The sequence below is a fragment of the Chiroxiphia lanceolata genome, chromosome 2, assembly GCF_009829145.1.
Source record: "Chiroxiphia lanceolata isolate bChiLan1 chromosome 2, bChiLan1.pri, whole genome shotgun sequence".
Lineage (NCBI taxonomy): Eukaryota > Metazoa > Chordata > Aves > Passeriformes > Pipridae > Chiroxiphia > Chiroxiphia lanceolata.
The window spans coordinates 79853125-79873332 of NC_045638.1; the positions used below are offsets into that span (position 1 = coordinate 79853125).

Here is a 20208-nt window from a genome sequence, read left to right on the forward strand (position 1 = left end):
GTGATTTAACTCTGTGAGTCATGGAATATTTTTGGAGCCTTTGATGGTCTAGGTGTTGCAGCTGCCTATTATGCCAGTCCAGTATGGCCCATTAGCAGAGATGACCCCTCAGACTAGGTGTGAAGGTGCTAATGCCTCCCCAGAGGGGAGTTATCACAGTTATTAGTGTGAAGACAAAGAAACACCTCTCTCAGGGTCTCTTTAACACCCAGCTTGTAGCCTGAGGTGTCAGGTGTGCCCTGGGCAGCTGCTGCAAATGATCCATTATTAACAGTCCATCAGAAATTACCTAGGGAGTGTAGAATACATAGTTTGTCAAGGCCAATGCTGATTGGCCTTGACAAACTGCACCTGGGCTAAGCTTCTCTTATCAGAAACACTGCCTATTCCTAGGAACTAGTGTTGTCTAATGAGCACCTGTTTTTTAATGAGCAGCTTTGGAAACTTATTTTTCTTGCATGAATAACAACCCAAGTGGAATAATATTTCTGTTGCTGAAACTTCAAAGACAGTTACCGAGTTGAATTATGGCCAGGATGGAAAATTACTATGACTAAAACACACAGTCTTGCAACCCTATAAACAGTGATATTAAATGACACCCCTTGAGCTCTCAATTATGAGGGGTTGGTGTGTACTAAAGTCTCTAACAACCCTACAAAAAACGGTCCAAAGTAAGATCCTTTTGAGCTTTCAGTTCCCAGAAGACAAGGGGCTAATGCGTGTCTCAAACACCAATAACTAGATGGCTGTGAAGCCAAACAAGGACTGTTAGTAACAACTGACAAGAATTGTTGGTAATAACTAAGGACTACTGGTATTAAAACAACATGTAAAAGACCAAGATTTGGTTGGAGAAGGGGGGCCAGGTGGAGATAGGGCAGCACTTTTCCGTGGGAAAGAACCACAATAAAGTACAGTGCAAGCACAGAAATGTTTGGGAGGAAGTGGGCATGGACTATTAGGTAGGATTGGGACCACCAAAAATCCCCAAAGTTCTCCAACTCATTTACAGAAAGGCCTAGAAGAACAGACTGTGGATGATAACTAATTAGCATAGAAAGCAAGAAACCTGTCCCTGGGGCAGAGAAACCTGTTCATAAAAAGGTACCCCTTTAGGCTCAGGCAGTCCCCCTGGACACCTCATCAGCTGGACTAACGCATGTGGGTTGCCACTTATCAGCTGGATTGCCACTGAAACCAGGATTGGCATCCCATCAGCTGGATTGATGCTGGAGTGGTAGCTGGTGACCTCTTTTTCCCCTCTCTTTTTTCCTTTCTTTAATTCATCTCTCCCTTTTTAATCAACCCCTTTCATTTCTCTTTTCCCTTCACCCTAGCAGTTTATCCAAACCCCACTGCCATATGCCTATATAGTAGGTCAGAGACTAACATACCAATTTCCATGCCAAGTGTGGAATTTTGTGTAATTTACTAATAAAGCTCTCTGATTGTTTACAGACTCTCTAACTTTTGTTGTTCCTTTTGACCAATGAACATTTTCAAATCTTAAGTGCTTCCTTCCCCTTAAGATTGGGTTGTTACACTCAGGCAAATGGTTTTCATAATGATGTTGATCTTCTCTGGCATGGGTTTACATCTTCCTATTTCTATTTGCGGTTAAGAGCCTTGAAATGATAAACAGAGTTTTCTTGGTTTTGTTTTGATTTACCTGAAAGACAGCCAGCGAGTGACAGAAACAGCAACAGTTTCCATGACAACCACATCCTTGGTCACAAAGGTCTTCTGTCCCTCTTTGTGCAGTTGTTAGCAATGCTGATGTTTCTTCATTAAAGCTTAACCTAGTGGGAAAAGACAAGTCCTTGTTAGGAAAATTAAAAATATCTCTCAATAGTACGACAGAAAATTCAAGAGACAAACCTGGTCCTAATGCAATTAAAAGTTCTAGTTCCAAAGATCTCTCTATGGATAGGGACAGTTATCCTGACAGATACTCAGAGGGATCTTTTTCCAGTAGTTACCTGTGTTAATAGCTCAAATGTCTGTGGCAGTGCTTTGGAGATATGTTTATATGGATATCATCCTAAAGCTACATCCATATTGAAGCCTTGAATTCCTAAAAAGGTAAGCTTACAAGATAATACACATATTTTTTTACAGCAAACGTATTCAAAGTACATAACTTGGTATGGATTCCTATTTTCCTGAAAGCAATATGTTGATGCTTGATATCAAGTGTTTCAAAAACCCCAAGTGGAAGTGTGGTTTAGATGAGCGGACAGTGAGGTGAATTGAGAATTCACTGAAGGGCGGTGTTCTAATCAGCAGTGCAGAATCTAGCTGGAGGTCTGTAGCTTGCGGTGTTCCCTAGGGGTCAGTGCTGGGTCCAGTATTGTTCAACTTACTCATCAGTTACCTGGATGCAGGGACAGAGTGTGCCCCCAGCAAGCTTGCTGATGATACAGAACTGGGAGGAGTGGCCAATAGCCCAGAGGTCTTTCCAGCCCTTCAGAAGGACCTCAATAGATTGCAGAGATGGGCAGAGAAGAACCACTTGAAGTTCAACAAAGGCAAATACAGGGTCCTGCACTTGAGGAAGAATAACCCCACACAGGTTGGAGGCTGACCTGCAGGAGAAGGGAAGGTCCTTCTCCTGCAGAGAAGGACCTGGGAGTCCTGGTGGACAACAAGTTGTCCATGAGTCAGTATTGTGCCCTTATGGCCAGGAAGGTATATGGTATCCTGGGTTGCATTAGGAAAAACATTGCCAGCAGGTCCAGGGAGGTGATCCTGCCCCTAAGTTTAGCCCTAATGAGGCTGCATTTGGAGTACTGTGTCCCATGCTGGGCTCCCCAGTCCAAGACAGACAAGGAAGTACTGGAGAGGGTTCAGCAGAAGGCTGAAAAGATAATTAGGGGACTGGAGCATCTCTCTTATGAAAAGGGTGAGAGAGGTGACAGAGCACTGGAACAGGCTGCCCAGAAAGGTTGTAGAATCTCCTTCTCTGGAGATATTCGAAATCCTCCTAGATACAGTCCTGTGCAACCTGTTCCAGGTGAACCTGCTTTGGAAGAAACTTTGAACTAGATATCTCGGCTTCCCTTCCAATCTCAACCATTCTGCTATTCTGTGATTCTTCTGAAAGCAATATGTTGATATTTGGTATACAGCATTTTAAAAAGCCCCCCCAAAAATAATAATTTTTTAAGGAAAATTCAGGCATTTTTACTACTTGCAAATTGGGTTGAAATAAATTCCAGTTTCTTCAATTTTACTCATTGTGCAAAGAATCTATCAATACATTTGAAACAATCACCACTTTTCATACTTATCTCCTTCTACCACTCCTCAGATTTTTGTTTCCTATCTGTCCCGTGACTGGTACATACACGTTGGCACATTACATCTTCTTAGGTATCGCTTCAACAATGTCAGTAGCTTTAACACAATGGAATTTGAGAGTTTTTACATTCAAATAACTGAAAAATCAGTCCAATATATGGCAAGTTTTAGCTGGTTTATGTATGAACTTGAGTGTACTTCTGGTCTTTGACTAGAAAAACACCAAGTTGCAAACATAAAGCTAGTTTCCTATACTTAATTAATCATATCTGTTCAGTAAGTTTTTGATATCCTCTCATAGGAGCCCAAGAAATCTTCTATCTGTAGAGGCTGTGATCCACAAGTACAAAAGCAATTCCTTGGGACAGAACAATGAGATAAAGGAGAATTTGCTTTGATCCCTTATCAGACCCATTTGGGGGATAATATGATCCTTTCAGATTAGTTTAGTTTAGTTACATGCCACAATTGCTGTTTCAGGGATCCTATTCTTTATTTTAGAACCCCCACAGTATGAGTACAAAGCTCAACACAGCTGAAAAAAAAAAAGTCATAATGTAATAGTAGGTTCCTACCAGATTAATCCATTTCAACTACTTTCTGATCGTCTCTAGTTGTAACCAGTTTTGATAGTCTTTTCTTCATATATAGACACACACAGTGTGAGAACAAGATGACAACATCTGTTTAGGTAGCTGGTAATTACTCCCGCAACAATCTAAAGGTGTAGCTTGTCAGCTTTCATTTAAAGAGCACAGCAGGTATGGTTTTCAACATAGATAAAAAAAAAACATGTAGGGCTGTGCTTCCTTTCAGGTAACTCAGACACAGAAACTTAATATTGGGTGTATACATTAATATGAGAAACATTGAAAGAGAACATAACAATGTGGTAGTCAACTGACTTTCCACATAGTGCCTGTAGCTCATCTAAACCTCCACAGGAAACATCCTCAGTTAATTATTTATGTCTGCTGCCTTTGTTTTTCACTTCAGTGATAATATGCTTTTCAGTTTCTGTGTTCCTTTGGTTGGTGAATTATCTCATTCAGCATTCTTTGCTGGCCAGGCCTCTGGGAAATAAGAATTTTCATTAATATTTAAATTTTTCCCTTATGGCCCTATCTGTTAAAGAGAGTAAAACACAGATTCCTTCCCCCCTTTCCCTTCCCTGCAACTTTATTACTCTTTCTTCTTCCTCTTTTCCTCACTTCTCTTCAGCTACTTTTATAATGGTGTGACACAGAAATTATTTTAACTTGGTGATTTATCTGTTGCATGAACAGGGGGAAATATACCAAGTTTTCCAGCATTAAAGTGTGACATTATTATTGTTGTTGTTATTATTAGGTATTATTGTGCCTGTTGGATTAGACTATTAAAAAAATAATATTAAAGGTTATGATTGGTAAACCAGGAACAGGATGAAGCCTAACTGGAGTCAAACAGTAGGAACATCAAAATAAAAGATGCCCGTATATATATTTCTCTTTGTATTCTTGAAACATGATGATTTTAGGCTTTCTATGAAAAAAAATATTTTTTTATTGAACATTTCATTAAAGACAACAGAGTTATGGCAGGTGGTGCTAGATAAGGAGTCAATAGCTAAATATCTATAACAGCTTTTACATGACAACCCTTAACTGTGATCTACCTAACTTGATCCTATCAATGTAATGCAAATTTCAAACCTGTTACACAAGTATATTAAAATGTAAAGCAGAGTGCAATGATAGGGAAATGCTCTGATTTATGTCATGAATGTGGGACACTGATCTTCCTATTTGGATATTCATTGCGTGAATATGGTGGCTTATCTCAGTAGAAGAATTATTAGCAAAACAAGGAAGGGGAAATATGTCACTTCATAGCTTTTAAAAAATCTACCTAGAAATCTTGATTATAATCATAATCACGGGATCTTGGACCTTTACTTATTTTTTCCATATTTCTTGTTTCTTCAAGGGTACTTGGCAAACACTTTACTAGTCACATGGATAAATGGAATGCATAACAACGTGGTAGAGTTATTGAACATCTAAGAATGCAGGAGTACAGTTCATATAAAGATATTGATACTGCATTTATGGGCTACCATGTAGCATGTGGAATAATGACACAGGTGCTTTGAAGAAAATAAAAGGGCAAGAGGATGAAAATGTTATATTTAGTAAGCATAGGCATATAGTCTAATTTCTGCTCTAGGTTAAATGAAGGGATGTATTCCTAGCTTTACTATCAGTGCTTGTCATCTGATCTTTTAGATGATTAGGCTCTTGCTTTTAGATAGACTTCAGTGATTGAAGAATTCCTTTATGCTTGTAGCAAAAAGATCAAAGCTGTATTAAACTCATTGAGAGAAGCATCTTCTTTCTTACTAAAAAAAAATTAAAAAAAGGGTATTATTATTGTAAAAAAAGTTAATGAATATTCTCTTCAATCTTATAAGAAAGATCTCCCACCTAAAACTTGCCTATTTTGTAAGTAGTTTAAGGGCATATACACCAGTAGTATTCAGTTATTCTTGGTTGGAAAATCTTATTAATTTTCTGTTTCGTTTTTTTTTTCCTCACCTCTGACTGTCCCAGAATGAGGAATCTTAAGAATGCAAAACAGAATATACACTCACTTACTAATGCAAAAGAATACATCTGAAGATGCTGCTCAAAAGGACTTAAAAATCATTTCAACTGAACAGTCTTTATTTTCCCCCCAAATATAAATTTGGATCTCATAAGAATCCAACTGGTTTCTTTGGAACACTTTCTTGGCTTTATTGATAATTCAGTGCAAGAAAAAAATTAAGTTGTCTAGAATATCCTGTATTCTTTTATATAATAGCATGATTGACAAAGTTCTACAGTCTAGTTTTTAAATTAAGGGTGGAATGTCTACCATTTATTGATTTTTTTTCCTGTCCTGTCCTTATTCTGGTTTCTCTATAATACATGCAGTTTCTGTAAACTTTTTTTTTTCATAATATTGAAGAGATGAATTTTCTCTCATGACAATTTGTGAAAAACAGTGATCTAAAATACATTCAATGTGTATAATGTGCAGCAAGTAATTTATCTAACTTCTTTTTCGGCACAAATAATTAGAAGGTGAGATTTTCAATTTCGGAATGGTACTACCCAGGGTCCTTTGTTTTCCCAAGAATTTCTGCCAAATTAATTTTGCAGTTTGTTTTAATTCTGCGTGTTAATTGTAGAAAACTTATTAAAGCACTCACCATTCAATATGTTTTAATGAATTGCTTTGGTTAGTAGTGACAGGGTGGCTACTTTCTCATGGTTCTGATTCCTAGTAGAATTTATGAATACTGAGAGTACGAGTACTAATGAATGTGGCCAAAATTAATGCGCTAGAGGCTTGAACTAGATTTAGTAAAACTATGGTCTTTCTAAGCATAATAATAGCATCTACTATCATTAGTGTTTGTTTTCTGGCACTTATAATAAATTTAAATGTAACTGAAAAGATTTTTGATTTGTTTTAATTTAAAAACTTATGAAGTGAAGCCTTTAGCATAGATACCGAAATATTGATAACAAAGTGCTTTCTTCCATTACCACTACCTCATTTCCCTTTTCCACCATATGCATATTTATCTGCTTATCTGTACCAACATGAAAAGATTGCTTGCTCAAATCCACATCCTCTGTCAAAGCAATGTAACACAAGTTTTTGTCTCTACAGTGACTACACTGCTCAGAGGGAAGTGTGTGACTTGTCCCAAAAAAAAAATAGTTTTCTCTATAATATTTCTTTTTCCTATATCAATATATTAGAGAAAATATCAAATTATTTCATTTTCCCTTTCTCTTCAGGAAAGGAGCATGGTCACAGGTAATGAAGGAATAAAAACAGTGATAAGGTTTACATGGACCTGAAAAAGCAGGAACTGAAGAGAGTTAGAAATTGAGCTATTGCCACCCATACATCCAAATGGAAAGAAAAAGAATAGCATATCATATGAAGAACAAATACACTTTTATGATTTTAGATAGTATTCTAGGAAATACTTTTCTTTACCTTCAGTAAGGGGAGGACATTGGCCTAAGGTGCAGTGAAACTGCTAATAATATTCCTTACTTAAGGTGGTAAACCCATGAAATCAATAATTGCAACAAGCTAAGTATCACGGACTCAGTTTTCTATAAAAGATTTGTTATACTCTTGGAAAAAGACAGACATCTAACTGAAACTCCAGTTTAAAGTACTGAAATAAAGCCTTCTAATCAACACCGAAGTCTCTGTCCCTCCCTGCACAGCCTTTACTTCAATCAGGGCTTGGAAGATGTGAATGGAATTGCCACAGACAGCAATTCAGCCTGTCTTCCCTGCTCCTATGAGTATCAGACATGGTAATGCTCAGTCCATGGAGAATTAGAGGCTTTAGAAAATCAGAAGCTCAGATATTTCAAAGTTCATCATGAATAGAGGAAGCAGCTTGGCTGGAAATTTTTAAAAAGAGCTTGTCTGTTGAGAGCTCCCTGATGATATATTTACATATAAAGTTAACTATTAGGCCATGATTATTACAGACACTGGTTATAGAGAATATAAATAACCTTGATTGAGTTCATGTCCCTGCTTGCTTTCAATAAGGAATTAATTTGCTCAGTCCACAGTCTTTTTGACAATACTATTTACAAAACGGCTTATATTTAATAAAAAAATTAAGTTAATATTTGATAAAAGTCATATCATAGACACTTTTACAATGAAGTGTCAGTGGAATTTATTATAGGACAAACGAAAGTGAAATTATATTAAGTCAATGTAAACAGCAAGGCGTCTTGTAGGATTTATTATCACCCCAAGGAAAAATAATTTATTTTCAAGTTTTAATAATTGTCTAAAATATTGTAAAGAAAATTTAATAAAGGAGAAGTTTTAGCAGTTCAATAAAACAATTTCTGAATTGTTTTATGAACACTTAATTTACTAACAATTTCAATATTCTGCAGTGGAACCTTTGCTTGTCAGACTCCTCCTGGCAAGCAACCAAGACTTACAATATCTAAGTTAATATTTAAAAGGTTGTTTGTGGTTTGTTTGGATTTTTTTTTGTTTGTTTTTTGTTGTTGTTGTGTTTTGTTTTGTTGGGTTTTTTTAATTTGTGACACTCATAAAGCTTTCAAAGACACCAGTCTAGTTCTAGGAAGAAACATAAATGCTACTCTACAAAACAGTCAAATTGACTAATTCTGAAATAATGGTCAATCACAATTTCTATACTGGTGAATGAACTACTGCTCTGAAAAACAAAGAAAAACATTTGGTTGCAAACACTTAGTAAGTGTTTCGAAATGCCTATGAGTCCAAGAGATTCTGAATTATTTAGATGAATTAAAGCTGTTTGGAAAACTGTGTACAGCACCCATAAAATAAGATAATATTATATTTATATTGTATTAAATATTGATTATTTTCAATAGTGCTTGAATATATTTGCAAATACATATTCAAAATAGAGGGTTTGGATGCAAGCTGCAGAATGTCTCTCTTTTCAACATTTCAGAAAATTGACTGCTTTTTCATATTACCTCTTTTAACCGAATGAACAAGTATAGTGGAGATTTAAAAATCACTTGACCAAGAAGGTTTGTTTTATGCTAAATTATTTCAGGGATCATTCAATGTTACCCGCTATAGGTGCTAGATCCTGTTAGGCGTTTTTATTGTAAATCAGACACTAAACCTTCAATAGTGTGGTGCTGCTATTTGACAAAATTCACTTGAATAAAGCACAAAAACCCTAGAGTACTGCTTAGGCAATCAAGTGATTTGGGATATACCTTGAGGTACTGGTACTATTTGCAGGCACTGAGGCAGCTTCACTGCTGCTCCCACTACTAGGTGTGGTCATGTTCTCTGGTGAACAAATATCTGTTGGATGAGGCCTTTTGAGAAGGAAAGCAGTGGAATTAATTCTGTTGTTTTTTTCCCCCATCTATTTGCCAATCAGACTGACAGTTTCTAAAATTCAGCTCACATTTCAGAGAAGAAGCAGCTGCTGGGGATAAAGCAGTATAAAAAGCTTTACTCTCTCACTTAGGTATGTGAATATGTGCTGAAACACAGATTCACCTCAGCAGTGTGATTTTCCAATTTCTTAAAGCCTGGACTGGGGATAACATAGACTTTCTCACAAGTACCATAGTTAAGCTGTTTGGTTTCTTGTATGACCTTTATGAACAGTCATTCCTTAAAGTCCCACAAGCTGCCATTACACTCACTTCAATTTTTTTTTTTAGTTCTGTCAATATTATTCACATGTAATAGGAAAAAAAGGATAAAGAGGAAAATTATGTATAATTGGACACTTTGGAAATTAGTTATATAAGCTCTCTTGTTAGTAAATGAAGAGGAATAGAAAACCGTAAGGAAAATTAATTCAAAACATTTTTGACAACTGTTTTGGAGTGAGATGAACAACCTTATTCTTTTTGCTAACTGTGATGGAAATCCAATTGCAGCAGAAGCCTAGACAGCTATTCTAAATTATTCAATTAAATTTCAGATAGCTTAAGCTGAGTGATAGCAGTTCTCACTTGTTTTTTCAAGTGTACATGAAAGTTTCGACAAGCTGTGAAAAATTAAACTGGTCATTTAACTCCTAAGCTCAGTGATATTGCAATAAAATCCGCCTTCATCTATGATGGACATTTCTCAGTATTTTGCTTTAATTATTCGGGAAATATAATCAAGTACTTAATAATAAGTCCTACAGATACCCTCAGATAACTTGAGACATTCAGGGAGAAACGACTGTAGAATTGTGGGTCATGCTCGTGACCTGTCCTCAACCTGCATTGTTTGTATTAGACTTGATTTATTTGCAACAAAAAAATTGCAGGGAAAAAGGCATATTCTCATGCTACTCTTTTCAGGCCTGCCTGTTTATTTCTAAATTCCTCTGGGCGATAGTAAGATGTGCCAGTGTAATCACATCTGGAAATGGCCTTTTCTCTGCCAAGGAGGCGGTTTAAGAACAATGATAAGAACTGCAAGGTACCACTGTTATTTTGTCTCAGTTGTACTTGGTAGAGCTACCTCTAATGGTTAAGAGAAGTAGCTCATCTTGACCTCTCTTTTGCAGCAGCCAACTACTGCCAAGAGGGAAGATGACTGCAGTTAAATAAGTATCCTTGACTGCCACTTGCATCTGGTATTATATCAGCCAATATAAATAGTCATAGCTTAAATCTTTCACTTAATGTAACCACCAGACTAATGATATTATGCCTTTTAATAACATACACCAGCATCTCCACTCATCTCCCTGCAGACTGTGTGTACTGCGCTAAAGTAGTGGCCACAATCTCTCTGTGGACCTTTAAATTCTGTGCTCACTTCCAAACAAATCAGCTCTGGCATAACAGGGTATATTGTGCACTAGGGTGTTCAATACTACACTTGAAAAGGATCCATAAATTTTCTATGCCTAAGATGTGAGATCCTATTCACTATACAAGGCAGGTGCAGGGTAGGCTCCCAAAAGTGTGTTAAAGAAAAGGAAGATCCTTCAATACCCTGCTTACCTCCTGCCTATGGGCCTTATATGATGCTGCCAGCCTGTCAGAAGGATGTTCATCCAAAAAGGATGTAGGCTACATGCAGTGAGTGGAAGAGGTTGTTTCATGTGTAGAGCGGATGGGAGACAAAAAGAGAGGTTAGTGTGCTAAAAGATCATACATGAACAATCCGTTGGTGCATATGTGGTACAAGTCTACCTCAGCGCCAATCCACAAATTTGAAAAATGACAGTTCCATAAAAAAACTTGTCTTGACATCTAATTTGCAAGTCCTGCATTAGTCATTGTGGCAAATTTCACATTAGTTCAGCCCCCGGGTTTAGGTAATAAGACTAGTTTTAGTCAAATATTTTATTTTAACATGATAAATAATGAAAGAAATACACAATTTTTAGCTAAAAATTCCATCTAATCATAGAATCCTAGAATCACAGAAGCGTTAAGGTTGGAAAACATTTTGTTTCCCAGAGAAGTTGTGGATGCCCCATTCCTTGAAGTGCTCAAGACCAGGTTGGTTGGGCCTCTGAGAAATGCCACCTAGTGAAATGTGTCTCCGCTCACAGTAGGGGGGTTGGAACTAAATGATCTTTAAGGTCCCTTCCAGCCCAAAACTTTCTATGATTCTGTGATTCCATGAAAAATCCTTTAAGGTCATTGAGTCCAACCACAAATCTAACACTGCCAAGTCCCTACCCCTAAAGACCAAATGTACATGTCTTCTAAATACCACTGGGGATGGTGACTGAGTATCTGACCACTTCCCTCAACATCCTGTTCTGAGAAAAAAAACACTTTTCTGATTTTCAAATATGAGCTGTCCTTCTGTAATTTTTGTACTGTTTTTTGAGAAACGATAAAGTACGTGTCCTCCAAGTTGAGGTGACCTCTGTATCCAGACCCTTCAAGAAGGGTACATTTAGATTTTACTAGAATTTGCACAAGCACAAAGGTTTTATTGCTCATGTGTTCAAATGAGAGAATACTCTGCAAAAATGAAACAAGTCAAAAGGATTACATCTTTAATTCAAGACAGGCTAAGCATTTCCTAGGCTTAAGAGGCAAAAGTCACTTTAGACACTTTTGGAAACAAGTCTTAACACTGAATATATTTTAAAAACTCCATAGTTAAATTCAATATCAAACTATTCAGATGAATCAAAAAAAAAAGAAATAAAATACTATTTGTTTTATTTAAATGGTTTCAAAAGACTATCTCATTACAATTAATAGTTGCCACATCTCAGGACAACAAAGAGTTTATTTAATATATAGTAAAAAGACATTATCTTTGGAACTTAGAGCGATAGATAAAGATGTACAATTTGAAAATGCTTCTGTAAAAACAATATTAGTTTGGAGAAGATACTTAAAACAGTTGTTGTTCTGAAACAGTTGTGGTGGTTTAAATGTTAATAATTTTGTTCTTAGCTATTTTCTACTTGAAACACTGCAGTGCATTTTTTAACTGCCATACTGAAGAATATTAATGACGCAACAAATTGACTGGTGCTACAGAGATGTATCTGTTTTTTTTATGAGCATATTTAATTGCACATGTTTCTTAAGTCTCTAATTACAACCAGTACTAAAAGTGTCTAGATGCTTAAGGGTGCATTTTTATATTTAAACATACCTCATTATTATTACTTATATGGCAGATAGTTCACTAAGATATAATGATAGGATATTAAAGTGGATTAGAAATCTCATTCTTAAAACACAAACTTGTCTGAATAGAAAGAAAAAAAATAAAGGACTCTAAGTGGAATAAGCACCTCTTCATTTTCTTTCACAAATCTCATTTTATTACGAGCTAAATGTCAGAGTCATAAAGCGGTAACTGCTGGCATGATCCCATCAGGGAGGTTTCTATTTGTTATGATATGATATTCAAAATTATTTTCCCACAGATTTTAAATAAAGCCAGTGAACTTTACTAAGGGCTCCAATTTCAACCAAATGTATGTTAGCCTATCTAGAGGCAGATTGTTTATTTTTAAAGAGTAAGATATGACTGCAGTCAAATAACATCTCTTCTTGTATTTTAACTCAGCATTAGGGCAGACACCAATTATGAAATTGTGCTGTCAGGTTACCCTTCTAAGGGCAGTCACACACTTCATGTTTTCAGTGGCAAATTGAATTTGACATTTAATTTGAAGCCCAGGATACCATAATGTAAAACCTTCTGCAGTATTAGTGATAAAGCATGAGGGCAGACATTCTGTCTGGCTTTTTTAAACAGTCCTCTCCATATTAGTATTGCCTTCATTATATTCTGTGGGGATTATTTTCCTGATCTTTATAGGAAAATTCCAGTAAAGGTTTAGAATCACAGTAGCTCACAACCAGAACATTTCAGGTTTCTTTATAGATTCTAATAAATTATCTGTAAAATCTTCCCATACATGCTATCCAGACACCCTGTCATTTCTGAGTTTAGAACTAATTAGAACAATTCTTAGCACAACATTTAGTTGGTGGTGGTGCTGACTCTTTCTAATTCATTTATTCTTTGGAAGATAATGTTACATTGCACAAGAAAGTATGCTAATAGTGGTTGCAAGCCCTTTATTTATGTAAGATTAATTTCTTGCAGAGATTTCTGTGTAAGTTAGCAGCCCTTCCTTTAATGCATTTTAGAGTATTGAAATGTAGTGTTTTGAAGAAGTAGCAGAGTAGACAGTTTTAGGCTCAAAAATTAAAAATGTCATAACAAGAAAGTGCAGAGGCTGGTTTGGTGCACATGTAAATGGAATTTTGCCAGGATTCTGGGCTAACCATCACCTTGGAGGTTACCATTACATGTCAAAAAATAAAATAAAATAAAACTTACCACGGTTCCTTGCCCCTGTAAGCTTTCATGATACAAAAGCCATGAGTTAAGCTGTGAAACATATAGTGGCTCAGAATCAGGCCCAGAGGCTGCAGCCATAGAGTGCTACATTAACGAACATAAGATCTCTGTGCTATTTAATATTTGTACACAAATATAATCTGGACCAAATAGGAGCATATTTCTAGGTAATTATCCAGCCCACACAACACAATCAGTATAATGTTAATTTTGCATAAACTGTAGCCATCTGATCTGCATGAAAGTCGGCAACGATCAGGTTATTTCCCATTTTTTTTATTACCATTTCTACATTCTTTGTCAAGTGGATGAAGTGTTTTAGTATTATTTTTGTGTTGTTGGTATCTTAAATTGGGATTTACAATTATGAAGATCAACTGCTTTAGTACTCCCTAGGGAGTGCCACTATTTCCCTAATTATATCACAAAGTGGCCACAGTTCTCTCAGGAGAAGCAGAAGAATATCTCCTGACTTTTTCTTCATTTGTTTGGTTATATTTCTGAAATAGTTTTTGAAATAATTTCTTACAGTTTCTGAAATGATTTCTTAAATGTTTTTCTGGGGAGAGAACATCCTTCTTTACTAAAAGTCTCTTGCTGGTTTCCAGAGAGTAATGGCATTGACTGTGTGGACAGCACTTATTTTTCATTGATCTCCTTGACTTTTTTTTCATTCTATCAGAACTTGTCTTGCAAAAAAACTTGTCCCTTTTCTTTAGTTAGTGAGTTCCAATTGGTTGTAGGTTGTGTTCACTGACAGAGGAAAATTTCTTTTTTATTTCTTTTCTCTATTGCCATTCATGAAGGCAAAGAATTTAAAATTTACAAACAAGAACACAAGTTATGCACTGCTTAAAGTTTCCAGTATGGCACTTTCCTTGCTGCAGAAGACGCTTTACTTGGGCAAATTCATATTGTCTATAAAGCACAAACTAAGAACACCAATTCAGCAAAATGCAATGAAATATAGTGAAGGAACTATGCACCTTTTGCTGTTAGTGTGCTGAAATTCTTCTAGTGCATCACATATGTTACTGGTGTGTGCTGGACAAGTGCTGGTAAATCCTATTAATTATCCAGAGAAGGCTCCATTGGGACAGAGTTTCAATCATTTGTGTGACGGGGAGTGAAGTATCAGGCTTACTGCACTGCACTTACTTATGATGGTTTTTTTTTTTGTGCTTCTGGAAGATATGTGGAATGTTGCTTGCTTTTATTAAAAGTTCAACCATTCCCTTCCAAGAGACAGGAACCCCTTGGCACAGTCTTGATTAGTGGTTATAAGGGAACCAAGGTGGAATTGAGGTAGGAATTGTATGTGCTTCTCTTCCCTCCCTGATAATTAGTTCAAATCATAAGTGTTTTACAATTCAATTTCTAACCCCTGCTGCAAAACAAGAATAGCAGGATGGCTAATAGAATGACACTTATACCTGAAAATGAATGCTGTCTCAGGATGCCTTGTCACCTTCCTGCTCTTCACTACAGGTTTCATGCAAAGCAGCAAGCAGGGAGAGAAGATGCCAAGAGGACACAGACTTATCTAAAATAAGTTCCTAAAATTAGTCTGATAATGCCTTCTGTTAAATGTGGTGTTGTATTTTCTATTCTTCTTATCTTGAGAGTTCTCTTAGAATCTAGTTGTAATAGTTCATTTATAAAAATTAATGTGATCTATCTGTGCAACTTAGTATTGTGACAGGTCTCACCACAAAAATATCTGAGCAATTGGAAAGAGAAAATAACTCCTAGCACGTTCACTTCTTGCCTTGCCATTATCCACATTATGTCAGAATATTTTAAAATTATTTGAAATAAAAGAATGATGATGTCATTAAATATGATTATGTAGATTGCTACTGAAAATGGAGAGGCAGGTATTGTCTGTGCTTTTAATATTGTTTAAAAGTGTAAAGAGTGTATTATTTGCAGTCTTTCTATTTCTATTTATGGGACTCCTTGATACCATAGAGTAACATACTAAAAGGACAAGCCTTTCTATTAATTAGAGTAATAAATAAATTCATTAAATATGATATTTAAATTAAATAATCTGATTTTAATTTAAACTGATTTAATAAATTTAAACAAGGACAAAGGGACATTAGAAATATTATAATCCTTCATAGATAATTATACAGGAAAGCAGCCCTGTTAGCTTGGCTTAATTCTGGTAAACTAAAAGACAAAATCTCTAACTATAGATCCTTCATTTCACCACTGAAAGTATATAATAAAATATAATCTCCCAGCTAAGGAAATTCCAAAACTAAAAAGACCCAAGAGAATACAAACCAAATGGGTGGCAAACATCTTACTTATATCACTATTTAAAATTTTCTGTAAATAAGACATCATGATGCATCCAGCAGAAAAATATTTCATTTGAAAATATAGCCACTAGTTTTACCACATCTACATTTCACCTTATCAGTAGTTCAGAAAATTTAATTTATGGAATAATAATTAAAAACAATTTCAGTTTCAACTTCATACATATATGTGTGGATCTCTTCTGACAATTTATTCAGTTAATCCATTTAATAAAATAACTCGCTAAATTCCTTGTTCTCAAACAAATTGGGGTGAAGGGGGGAGGTGGGTAAGTTTACATAGCAAGAGGGGACAGCTGATGAGAAATTTATAGCTTCCCTTCTTGGACACCAGGTAAGTTATTATTAGCTCAGAACTAAATTTTGGGGAGTGTGTGTGTCTGGAGTGGGAAGGGCTGGGTCAAACCTCAGGGAAATGAGGTGGCATCCTATCACTCAAGGTAGGCCCTTGGAACCCACATGGGAAAGCCCTGGAGCAGCTGTCAGTCAAGAGCAGCTGTCAGCCACAAGCAGCCCAGGAAAATTATAACACACCACACCTCCTGGGGCCTCTCACCCAGTCTCAGATCGGCAGGGACAGTGAGAACACTGCCCCTCACCCTGACCTGGAACCCCAGAGTGGCTGGTGGGTCAGGGACCACGCCTGTTGGGGGTGGCCATAGGGAGCAGAGCAAATAAAACCACAGGTATATGTTTGCCTTGTGTCGCGTCTCTGCCATTGGACTTGTCAGAGCTGGTCTTCTACAAGGCTTGGGTGGTAGGTATACAAGCAATCTCTCCCTCTTTGTTCTTCTCTGTTCTTGTTCCCTCTGCTTCTTTTTCTTTGCTCCTTTCTTGATGCTTCGGGTGGTTTGGAGCTGGAGGGATTGAATCTTGATTTAAGTGTTGTGGAATTGGTTGGATTTTGCCTTAAGTGTTGTCGATTAATGGTATATGCTGAGTCAGTATTTTTGTCTCACTTGTGTGGTGTCCTTTTGAACTTTGTCCAAGTCCCCTTATTTACTCCTCTAATAAAGAAATTTCTTGGGAACAAGCCTGTGCCTTATTCTCTTGACGCTACCTCGAGGTGTTAAAGAACCCTACGTCTCCATATTAAAGTAAAACTCATAGCCAACAGTTCCTGGGGCTGGAGTTTTACATCCCTGAAAAGGCAGAAGATGGACATCTATTTTATGTAACAAAATATAGTCTGATTATTATTTTATATGGGGGACAGTGGTAAGGAATCTCACCATACTCCTGATGATTTGAGGACTCACTAAACGTAGCAAAGGTGCTACAGTTTTAAGAATGATCATCCAGTATCTTCAGAGTTGGAGAACAAGTAGGGAATAAGGAAAACAAAACAAATCTATGATCTGAATTCAATAGAGGGGGGAAATTATGAAGGAAAAGCAATCTAAGGACCAGAGAAGAGCCAGTGTACCTTTTCTTAATTATAAACTTCAGATATGAATTAGCTGGTTAAATTTCACTCTTTTTTTTTTTTTTATTTTAATTTACCAATTTTCCTCAGCTGTTCTCTTACAATGTAAATTCTATGTTGCCATCACTGACCATGGTGACATTCTATCCCCAAATATCTTCTGTTTTCACAGCACAAGCAGATTAAATATTACAGGACAGCTACAAATCCAAAAATAAATCTGCTGTGTCTCCTGTTCCTATATACACTGCTGTAGCATGTCCTACCCCAAGTTGTCCTTGTGTGTGTGCCTCTACAGACCAATCTTTGCCCTTTCCTATTTGCATATAATATACTAGAAAGTTAATGCACTATTTTTTGCCTCACTGTTTTCTATCTCTGCCTTTTTCTCTTCCACAAAGAAAATATAAAATTTGGAGAAATCCTTTTCTCCCCTGTAAACACTTGATTTTTATCATCCCCCATTGCCTTCAAGAGTCTTTCAGGAAGAAATAAAATACAAAAAGACAGAAAGAAATGAAAAAAGAAAAATAATCTATTCACACTCTCCTTTCTGTGAGTATTTGTGTCGGAGCTTTCTTTCAGATGATCAAGGACAGGACTTAAAATTCTCTCCTTCAGCCAACTTCCCTTGGCTGCTGCTTACTAACAGCGACTCCAAACAGTCATTGGCAACAGCTTCCAAGCTGACAAAATCAATTTTCATTTTGAACAATAATTATAAAATAATTATAAAACCAATAATGCTCTTTTTTAACCCTTTTCTTTCAAACAAAAAGGAGGTGATTTTGTTGTTCATAGAATTTAAAGGTTTAGTTCTTTTGACAGTGCAATGGAAAATATAAACACAGTATTTCAGACTTATAATGTAGTATAGAAATAAACACAAGTGGATGACGTGCAATTTTTTACAGCTTGGTATATATAGAGTAGTTTAAAATGATGTGAGAATAAGTTAAGAAAATCCATGGACCCCTAGAGATTTTTGGCACCAGGCTCTCCCTCCTACAGGTATTGGAATATTCATGACATTCCCCTGTCTTCCTCTTCTCCTCATGAAGATAAAATCCATGGTTCTTTCACCCTTCATCATTACTTAGTCCTTTAGTTTCCCTAATTCATTAGCCTCTAAGTCTAGTTTTCTGGCTGAGACACATATCAACAACAGTCTCAGTTGGCTGGGTCCAAACAAGTTAATTAGAAGAATTAAGACTCTTACATACAGATGTATGTAGGTACCTATATACACTCATTTAAACTTTATTTTATTGTCTTACACACTGGCAAATTTAACTTGGCAAGACTTTTATCAAACCTAAGCATTTTGGTTTAATGTCCAGATGTCCACCTTATATGGTTTCTATAAAATTATTTTGTTCTGTGGTGTTAAAAAACCACAAGTTTGTGTTTTGTTTTTTTTGTTTTTTTTTTTTGTTTTGTTTTTTTTTCAGTTTACCTAAACAATAAAGATAGTAAAACTGATTTGGTGTTTTGTTTTGTTTTGTTTTTTCAAAATCAGAGGCCTTTGATGGATAATAAAGCTGCTGATACTATTTTTTGTGTGGTATGTCAAGAATAGTTTTGAGACCTAAATCTCATTTTTAAAATTAAGCACATTACATTTAATTTCTCAAAATTCTATGATAAAAAGATTTGCTGGAAATTATTTTACTAAAAATCAGTTCTGATACTTGAAGCAACACTTTCTACCTACAATCTGGAACAACAAAAATTGTTTATTAAAGAATAGATAGCATCATGTGCAAGTAAAAAAAAATATTTCTTTTCCCCTGTGTCCAGTTACTTAAACATTTTACTTTTTTATAGATCAACTTGTCACATAGATATGTAAACTTAAAATATCAGAACAATTAAGACAATCTTGGAGGTAAATTTGAACATTTAGCTGTATATCAGTGTTTTAGCATATGGAATTACACAGTAAAGAGCAGAAAAGTTTTGGTATGAAAATACAGTAATAAGAAGCAGGAAAACAGGAAATTTGTGTCTATAAAAGAAAGCAATTAAAACACATTTGCTTGACTCTGGATGTTATGTTTTTAGTAGCGGTTCAACTGGGCAGTCATGACCTTCCATAAAGTAAATTTCTCTGTCTACTTGTTTAGCCTTTTGAAAACAAATGAGACAGAATGAGTAAAAGAGATTATATCATTCATCTCGCTTCTTCAGGAGCAATTTTGATCACAAAAGATAGTCCATAGAAAGTCATTGCACATGTTTATCACTCTCTGTGTGTGTCCTGTGACAGCTGTTATCACTAACAATAAAACACTATTGCTATTTTCCACCTTTATTTCAATATTGAGATCTTTCTATGAAACACATTAATATTGCTGGCCTGATTTTTCAATTTTAACAATAAAGACAGCCGTTTAAACACAGATTTTCTCTGAGTCCACATTTTTTTGTTGTTGGAGTTACTGGAAGTATGGATGGATTATAAAGAGATGTATTTAATAGTAAATTGACATGCAGATAGAGAAATCAAACTTGCACAAAAAGCCACAAAAAGTCTTTGAATCATTTCTTCAGCTAGTACAAACTCGTGTGTACAAGTATACATTTCTTCCCTTTAAAATAAAATTTTAATCTAGCTTGATTACTTCCTGAGATAAATGAATCCAACATAATTCAAGTAAAGTTGCCCATTTAAAAGTATCCTCAAAGCAGCATAAAGTAGTTCAAACTGACTAGTTTAAAAATCAATTTAATTAACTCAGT

At 35.8% G+C, this 20208-nt stretch overlaps 1 protein-coding gene across 6 annotated transcripts in view; it reads right to left on the reverse strand.

The window, feature by feature from the left end:
* Nucleotides 1-20208, reverse strand: part of CNTN5 (contactin 5) — a 614386-nt gene that overhangs the window by 316212 nt on the left and 277966 nt on the right. For all 6 annotated transcript variants that reach the window (XM_032680305.1, XM_032680306.1, XM_032680307.1 and 3 more), the window contains one exon: nt 1673-1802. In XM_032680305.1, the coding sequence (XP_032536196.1) occupies nt 1673-1727 (55 nt within the window). In that variant the 5' untranslated portion in view covers nt 1728-1802. The remainder of the gene's footprint in view (nt 1-1672; nt 1803-20208) is intronic.